The following is a 9,890-nucleotide window of genomic DNA, read 5'->3' as shown; positions in this document are numbered from 1 at the left end:
CACACACACACAAACACACACACACACGCGCACACACACGCGCACCTCCCTTGGACCCCTCGGCCCCCCTTCATGTCTGAATTATACATCAGTTAGCCTAATACATTTACATTCATTAATACTCCATTTCCAGCTGACTAGGTGCTTTGCAGTCCGACCGTGTTGGAGAGCGTTCTGTACATGTAGAGCAGCCCATCAGGAGGACTCTTTGGAGACACACACCTCCAGTGCTTTAATCAAACAGTCACTCGGTCGTAGGGATTAAAACAACAATGAGTCACCTGCTGACAGAGTCACCCTTTGTGTGCACGCGTGCGCGTGTGTGCGCGCGTGTGTGTGTTTGTGTGTGTGCGCTTGTGTGTGAGAGACTGTCTGCTCTATCCTCACCTGGTCTTTGGCGATGTCGTCAGCCACTCATCATGTTTCTCAAAAGTGATGAGATACGCAGCAATCTCCTGGTGAGACAAAGGCAAGACAGAAAGGTTACTGTATATATATTTTCCGTGCGTGCGTGCGTGTGTGTGTGTGTGTGTGTGTGTGTGTGTGTGCGTGCGCACGCTGTGTCACAAGCAGATAAAACATAACAGGTATTTCCAGATGACCTGCTGATGCCCACAGAGAGCGCGTGCGCGTTTGCGCGCGCGGGTGTCAGAATATCTCGGATTGCCACGGTGAAGTCGAGGCGCTTGATTGGTCACAGAGGCAGCCAGTCAGGAGACAGACATTGAGCACTGACCCCTCAGGGTTAGCAACCAATCACAGCAGCAGACACGGCGATGCCTGCCTCCACTGGTGAGGAAAGGCCAACAACACAAACGCACAAGAATGCACACTCTCTCTCCCACACACGCGCGCACGTACACGATAGCTGAGCGAGTGCATTAATAGGAAAAGTTTTTCTTGTTTTTTCGCAGTTTGGCAGCTTCCCCGTCCGATAAAGTCGGCTCATAACTTGATTCCTAATTCCTCCGGCTCTCCTTTCATCCCCTCGGCCGACCTATTCGCACTATTTCTTTTTCCACAGGTAAAGCCCAGGAAGGAAAAATAAATCAGTCTTACAGGTGTGTTTTACTGAGAGTAAAGGAAAAACAGCCTCACACAGAGATACAACGCTGCCTTTTCCCTTCACCGAGTAAACTCGCTGCTACTTTAAACGCCGTTGTCTGTTTCCCTATCCGTGGCTCCCTTCTCACCCACTTGTTGTGCAGGCCTATGAAATGTAAATTGTCCTCTTAAGGCAATCAGTGTTTGAAATGTGGCGCAAAGCAATAGTGAAGAACACATCAAAAATCCAGCCCTCCTTCAACTGCCCCCTCAGATCATCCATCTCTACTCCAGACCTCCTCTTTCGCTCTGCCTCGTCCTCGCGTGTGCATGCGTGTGTTTTTCCGGTTATTTGTCCCAGTTTGGCACGAGAGCACTCCAGCTCCAAGCTGACCAGATGAGATGGATGGTGGGGGGAGAGAAGATGGAGGGTGCTGGCACTTAACAGTATTGTTTTTAGTATCCTCGGTTCTATTGCCACGTCCAAACCCCCCCGACTGCCTCACCCTGCATACATGTATCTGTGCCTGCTTGTGTGTATGTCTGTGTATGTGTGAGGGACAGGCTGCCATCACACCATTAATTATTATCACCATCAATCTGCCAACTGTTAATGTCTGTCTGCCCGAGTTACAGAAAATTGCACGGGGCCGAGTCTGGGTTTTTGAAAACGCACACGCCGACACTCACGTTCACATTTTCATCCTTCGCCAGACGTGCACACGCTTGCATACAAAGAGCGCCTCATTCATTTATGCATCTATTCATTAGTGGTGACAAGCAGCCACCTCTCCTCCTCCCAAACCACTCTGCAGCAAGTCAATATGCTGTACGGCCTCCACAGCTCCGGCCGGGCACTGGGGGCTCCCCTAGCGACTGTCAGCCAGTGGGAGGCGGGAGGGAGAGAGGTGGCAAGAGTGGAGACAAGAGGCTGGGAGAGACAGAAGGATGGGAGGATTACGAAGGAGGGAGAGAGACTTGCAATTAAAGGCCTGCCCCATAAGAGCCATTAAAAAGCCCGAAACAGAGGAGTCAGCTGAAACGCCAGCCTGACACACACTCCAAAACACACCCACACACGTCCACGAAACGCCGCTCTCCTTCACCAACACGCACGCACACGCGCACACACCACACCCATGTGAAGAGTGACACAAGTGAGACTTGAAGGTCGATCCTCCGGAAGTCGGCGTTATTGTCCCGACGGACGGCCAGTGATGGAATGCTGCAGCAAGCCTAGCGACACACTGACCCTTCAGGAATACTCTAAGTATGTGTGAGTGTGTGTTTGCATGTGTGCGCCAGACTCTGGGACAGAAAGGATCGCTCTCCGGGGATCTACTCTATAAACCTAGTTATTTTGCACGTCGACGTGAATCTACACCATAATGCATTCCGGCAGGCCCGGCTGACTACATGCCCCGCCCCCTGCCCTGCCACATTCTGATGTGTCAGTAGGAGATTGACTGGGAGAGACTGGGAGAGAGAGTTACTTAAGCAATACTGTATCTAACAAAGTTGGGATCATGAGTGGGAAGCTAGACTGCGAGCGATGCAAGTGGGGAAATCAGCCACCCACTCAGGTCTCGAAGAGGCCATCTACCTCCAAGAAATGGATGGCATGTACAAAAAAAAAAAAAAAAAGCACTCGTATTTGCACGCATGCAAACACACACAGACACGCACATGCATACACACACACGCACACGCACACACTCCCAAACCCGGGGCATATTTCCCCAGGAGGAAGGAGGGGGCGGCTTGGTTGGTCGCCTACACTGCAAGAGACTTATGCAGGAGCGTTCCCTGGGGGGATTCCGTTTAAGGGTCTGGCCACAGGCGAGAGTGTCTTGTGTGAGCGTATGAGTGTGTGCGCACGCATGTGTGTATGTGTGTTTTGAAGTCTAATGACGAGCATCACCCTGGCAGATATCAGGGGAAAACAGAGTTGTCTGTAAACTGGAACTGTCACATCCATTGCATACCATCACCTCAAATGAAGGCTGACGCTCCTTCTCGCCACACACGTTATTTGGCATTGAACTGTTTATTTTATGGAGATGGCGAGGCGGCACACTGATTTTTCCTTTTTAGCCAGAGTCCATTTTTGCCTTTGTCCTGTTTACGTGTATCGAGCAAAAAACTGCATTAGCGTTACTCGGGTAGGTTGGGCGATCATCGCTTGTGCTGTAAGATGTGACCATACTAATGTCAGGAAAAGCATTCTAGACCATCAGAGTAAACCCACACAGCCACATCCGAGATTTATTTCCCTTTTTTTATTTTTATTTCAATTCAGTTGTCGGAAAAAGATTCGTGGTGCACTCATTTTTGTTAAATTACAAAAACCTGGCATTTGAACAGGGGTGTCTAGAATGTTGATAACCATTGTATCTCTGTTACAATTAAATAAATCAACAATGTCAACCGTTTTTGTGATTTTTTTTTTTTTCCCAGAAGCTTAGCAGTCAGCACTTTGGTGTAAGGCCAGAACTAAACAGTCCAAGTTATGTTCCACTTCCCGCTGACATTAATGATTCTATGTTGGTTGTAAACTAGTCCAATAATGTCTTGTTTGCACTCCATTCCTCTGGCCTGGTTAATTAATATGTGAAGCTCTTAAACTGAAAGATAGGCAGACATTGAATTACGACACGGATCATTTTGTTCTGTTCTAGCCGCACAATTAAAATTTCATCAAGGCTATTGTACACCAGAGCAATAATGTGTAGTTTGTATTATATTCCCAAACTGCCGTGCTCGCCACTGTTTGTTAGTTTCAACAGCCTCTATATTACCTCCACTGGCTAATACAGCTGCTTAATGCTGTTTCCATAACAACTGTTGCAAAGCCCCTGATCAGAATTCCTCCCAAGCTTGCTTTGTGTTTATCATATAAACACCTCATCACGCACTGGGCAACACACACACACACACGCACACGCACACGCACACACACACACACACACACACACACACACACACACACACACACACACACACGTGCATAGCCATTTTTTGGCCACATACCGACACACAGTCTGTCATTTTAAGACTTTCTTATTTTTATTCTTTTTTTTTTTTTGCTTCTTTTACTGCATACATGTAACTGACATCAGTTCCTGTCATTAGTACTATAAAATATCTCTTCAGTGAGCGTTTTTTTTTTTAAACGCTTTTAATGTCAGTTTGTTCCCACAAAGGCAGGTTGTGAACCAATCTATAGAATTAACATCTTATACCTTCTCAGTGCCACCTTTTTTTTCTTTCATACAGTGCAAACGGTCTTTCTATAGCCAGCAGAGCGAGTTTCCACTTCTTAAATTAAAATTTAATTCTTCTCCATGGTCAGCAGAGGGTATCTCCACTTCTTAAAATCAAAATTGCATCATTAATTTGCTCCATTGTTGTGCAGTAAGCCATTAAAAGCCTCTTTTGGAAACTAAGAATACGACAAGAAATGGGTCCCTTGCACAAAAAGTAATGAATGACGCAATCGGATAGAAAACACAAAAAAACTGACATTTTTAAGTAGTGAGTCCTAGACTGAACCCTTCTTACCCAAACTGTATGATTCATCCAGTAAATATTGTACAAATCTAGTATGTCAAACAGACAAAATGGTCCAAAAAAAGGAAGCGCGGTGGAAATAAAAGGCCATCATAGAGCCCAGAGTGTTAAAAGTTGCCTGTTAAAGTGGCTCAAAATGCAGCATGTGCACACCTCCCAGTATTTAGTGCTGGCCAGTCACCGGAGGATGAAATGTGACCTTCAGCTGGGGCTCACCCCAGTCACCTGGTCGGCGAGAGTCACGCGCATCGCATTCATCACGCCGCAAGAGACATGAGCATGTACACAACACAGTGACCATGTCATAACTAATGCATGCTGAGGTACACGGGTCTTCGCCAACGTACACACACGGGGTCTCGGAAGAATCCATGAAGTGGCTTCTGTCCACCTAAGTGACAGGTTTATGATGACATTGTCACTCTCCCTCCGCTGGTTCTCCTTCTGGCCAGACCTCTTTACCTTTCGTCCGTCCTGCTGTCTTGTGTGCCTTTCATCACCCCGCGGTGAAGTTTGCCGCACTCACTCACTGTACAGAAAGTATCTCAAACTTTTTTTTTTTTTAGTGGAGACCTAGGAGAGGCCGCCCTAATCTACCGAGGGAACATCAATCAAGATTCTCTTACGCACCTTCCCTCTCCGCCACCTTCCATCTTCTATTTGCATTTGAGGGAGAACAACCGCCCATCTCTCTCCGCAGTGGGGGATGAACACATCAAAGACAGCAACAGGTGTGCGGTGTCAAACACAATGCCGGGACCCCTGCCGTGCCGGGGGGTGTCTTGAATAAAGACTGTCAGACTCCTCAAAATTTCTCACTAAGTCAAGCGGGAGAGTGTGCGCTCGCTGAGACGTTGGTTTGAAAGTCAAAAATGATGGATGGGTGTTTGGCAGCGGGAGGCGGGGGCGAAAGGGTTTGGATGAAAAGGTCTCCGGTGGTTGCGTTAACCCCCCCGATGCCTCAACTTGAGGGTGAGTCACGCGGCTTTCCGAGGCCTGAGCTTTGCTATTGTGGACGCGATTGTTATTGAGTAGGGTCGCCGACCGATGGTTAGGGAGAATGAATGAAAAAAAAAATAGCGTGTGGCACCTCTCATTGGCATAAATACTTGTTTACAACAAGACACAAATTGGCACCCTGTCAGTCAGTCTCTCGGTTCCTCTCTCTCCTCTCAGCCTTTGACTGTGTTTCCCTTTCTATTTGTCTCTCCCGTCCTGGCTGTGTGCTGCTGAGCGTAATGCAACACTCCCCGGTTCAACCCTCTCTCATTACCATATTCTAATTACATTCGTTAAGGGGAGCATTTGGGAGTTTAATGAATACATTTGAAAGACGGGTCTCTGCTGTGATCCTTAGGTTTTGTCTGCTCAACCGCCGTGATCTGGGTGGGTATCGATAGATGCGTGCGGACCTGGGCTCAATCACACTTTTGCGAAACATACAAACGGGTGCGGAGTGCCAGAGCTCACGTGGCGTTTGTGTCTCTCGCCGCTCAAAAATCAATTGCGCTCGTCTCTGACAAATAAAGATTTCATGTCGTTTGTGTGTTGTTGTTGTTGTTGTAAAGGGGAAGGGGGGGGCTTGCCTCGCCCCCCCATGCTGAAGCCATGCATTTTTAATTATAGTCGGGCCTCAAAAACAAACTAGGAGAGACAAGCACCATTCTACAGATATACAGTACAAGTAGCTCGAGTTCATCTTCTCTTCTGCCAACAAACCGGGCGGCTCCGTGCCGGGAGCAAGTCGGGTGGAGTCAAACCAATCAGAAGGAAAAGCTAACATTGCAGGTTATCAAGCGAGTTCTGTTGACTGACTCGTGCTCAGCGTGATGCGTCTTTGCCAAGGACGAATCCTTGCGCTGGAACTGAATAGAGCGTTACTATGGGCCCCCGCGCTCATTCTTTCACCGTACTGAAAAATGCGATAAACCTTTCACACTTCCAGCTCTGATGATTTCCAGCTTGTGGAATCGCTGTCACTTTTATATCAGCAATAACTGTTTATGACGGTAATGTTTATCACTGTCTAAATACATCATTTTTTAATCCCAGAATACTAATTTGCTCGACGTGTTGACTTTAACCACAAATCAGGAGTCAGCACAATCCGGGCATTGTTTGATGTTTGTATGGATGAAAGCGTCCCCCGAATGACAAGTTGTAATGCTGCGCTGCAGACAAAAACGCATACGCAGACAGAAATGATTATCTTCGATGAACATATGCGAGGCCATAAATACATAAAAAAAAATAAATAATAATGCAATGTACACATCTGAAAGGACTCCTCTTCACTGCAAGTGCGGTGTGTGCACGGTGATGATGCACTGCACAAAGTAGAGCCTGGTGTCATCACCCTCTCTTTAAGTACTGTGATTCATGCAGTGGGTGTCAAAGTGTGCGAGCTATCTTTAAACATGATGTAAGATACATGTATATAAATAAAGAATTGGAGGGTTGTGGAAAGAAAACCACGTTTTTACTGTCAGACAGGAGTGGCGCTGCTTTCTACTGCATAATAGTCGCCGGTATGGGAGCCATCACAACCTTTGTTTGCTTCAACCTGATCCATGAAACGCAATTCATCGTCGCCACATACTCGGTTAATAATTGCTCTAATTTAATGCACTTTTGGAGAGGAAAAAAAGGAGTCGGACATCAGTTATATCCTGGAAGGGTAACTTTCCACCCCGTAGGAACTGCAATGGAGTGTGTCCTTTGAATTCCGCGTGGACGTTAAGAGCAGCCATTTAACACTAATATTGACGCTGGTCTTGCGTATTGGGCAATGTTAAGTCTTTTGAGAGAGCGAGCTACAAAAAAAACAAAACAAAACCCCGACTCTGCCAGAACATACAGTGCATATGCTGCCAAGTGGCCGCAATGATATGTAGCGGTGCCACTTTGTAATTGTAGTGCTTCCTTTCTTGGAGCAAGCAAAGATTTTGTGCTCAAAATATTCACCTGTCAAAAACCCAAACACAGGAATGAATCTTTTTTTTTTTTTTTGTCATTTGGCCAAGATACAAATTAGATGCTCTCATTTGGAAAAGTGTTTATCAATCTCCCGCCCACCTACTGCTTTATACGATACAGTCAAAATTTAAATATATGCACCGGCGGTATGCAAATGCAGCATCGCTGTCATTCGCGAAGCTCTTCTTCCTTAGAGAACAAGATGATGGATATTTTATTACAGCTGAGCTAGTCTTAGACTAATGACACTGCAGGAATACAATTCAGACCTGATACACAGCTAATATCCAACAAGCTCTCGCATGCACATGCGCACACACACACACACACACACACACACACACACACACACACACACACACACACACACACACACACACACACACGCCCAGACGTGCGCGCACGCACGCACACACTGTTTAATCTCCAAGGAATCAGTGAAATTTGATTACACTGACTGTTACAAACACCCTGCGTATGGGAGTAGACATTTCATACATCAGCATGAGAGTGGAGGAAGAGGGAGCAAGAGGGAGGACCGAGATGGGCAGACTGAGAAATATGTGACACCAAGTAGAATGGCCATTTGATGGGAGAACACTCTGGACAAATACTGCGTGTCTCCTGAGTGGAACCGTTCAGATACCGCCTGCAAAATTGAAAACGGCCGCGCTACACAAACACAATATTTCACTCCGCGAGTAAACATGGGAAACAATATATTTACAATCCATCTAAATGTGGGGTCCATTCTTGGGATAGTGTTGGGAGAACAAGTTAAGCACGGTAGCATAAAATAGTCTCAATCTTACTGTGTGTTTAGTGAATGGTGCATATTTTGAAAACGGGAAGGTTTTCACTTTGGTATTCAGCTGTCCTTCGCTGCCCTTAGAGGATACATAGCTCAGCAAATTACTGAAGGTGACGGATCCATGCATGTGACTCACGCCACAATAAAGTAGCACCAGTGTATTGTCAAAATTTTTTTTAAATGGAGCTTTGAATGAACTCTCTTTTATTTCCTCAAGTGGTTCACATGGATCCAGATACATATTTGTGAAGTAGACGTTACATCAACTTAAAAAAAAATGTATCTCAACCCAGATGATTCTCTTCTTTGCAGCCACTTGACAAAACAAAATGGAGTAAATTAAACACACCATTTTTTTCAGTGAGCCTTCCCTAACCTTTAGTTTGCCAAAGCACATATTTTATCATTTAAAAAAAAAAAAACATCTCAGGGCACGACCCCCAACCAAATATGTGACAAAAAGTACATTACACCGTCTCACTTGATCCTCAAATTTACTTGCGGTATGAAATCCGGACCCTGTTGAGTTGAACCAAAAGTTATTGTTCTGTTGTATGAATGACAACAGGTTCATTGGATGTGTCGTCGAGTGGAAGCGCATTTCATTGTTCTGCCTGTCACTACACATCACTGACATAGACAAACAAAAATATGTGCTGTAAATAAATAATACTTTCCGCACGAATGAAGCGGGACGGGATGATTTGTTGGGAATCGCTGTTCTAACATACTGCAGATGTTTTTGGACAATGAGAAGAGAGACGGCGCAGGGGCGAAGAGCCAAACAGAATGGCAGCAAAGTGAGAATGAAAATCGAACGCGTTCTTTGGAAGTCGTCTTCAACGCCTGCTTCACCGCTATCTCAAATAATGACCACAAAATTTTGGTTTTCATGCTCGACTCTTCGTAAGTTATGTAGATGCAACAAAACAACATTCAACCTCAGAAGTACACTGCAGGAGAAAGCAAAACTGTGCTTTGGGTGGCGTGTGACTTGCTCAACAGTAGTCAGGATGACAACTAGCATCTCTCTCGCAACGATTTGCAATTTATTGTATCCGTCGCGCCGCACAACGGTACCAACGAATCTTGACCTATCCAGATTTTTGGGGGGTTCCATCTGCTGCATGGGTTGATTTAAACTGATACTGATATAGTGCGCTGGTATTTTTCGGGTGCACACGTTTCATTATATTGCCGAGAATAACACTGGACTTGCGGTGTCTGATGAGTGGAAAGTTATTAAAGTTGTAAAGTGTTCAGGACACCCGCACATTCACACACACCGAGCAGGTACTCGCAATGGGGGCACAATGATCTCCGTGCACATTTGAATGTTTTATCCGTCTCCCATGAATTAAATCTAATTTACAAAGGACTTAGATAATACAGAGGTTGTATGTGGGGACATTACGGATACAAAACAGATCGTATCCACTGAACAGTCTGACTTCTCATTAGAGAACACTGCTGGACGTTTTTTTTTTTT

General features: G+C 45.8%; 1 protein-coding gene across 1 annotated transcript in view; it reads right to left on the bottom strand.

The window, feature by feature from the left end:
- LOC109522161 (calmodulin-binding transcription activator 1-like) overlaps positions 1-9,890 on the bottom strand; it is a 58,760-nt gene that overhangs the window by 28,640 nt on the left and 20,230 nt on the right. Inside the window, 1 exon segment of the mRNA XM_019880472.1 lies at positions 388-455. Within this exon segment, the coding sequence (XP_019736031.1) occupies positions 388-455 (68 nt within the window).

Source organism: Hippocampus comes, unplaced genomic scaffold, assembly GCF_001891065.2.
Source record: "Hippocampus comes isolate QL1 unplaced genomic scaffold, H_comes_QL1_v1.1 scaffold68, whole genome shotgun sequence".
Taxonomy (NCBI): domain Eukaryota; kingdom Metazoa; phylum Chordata; class Actinopteri; order Syngnathiformes; family Syngnathidae; genus Hippocampus; species Hippocampus comes.
This window is presented reverse-complemented; position numbering and strand designations above follow the sequence as displayed.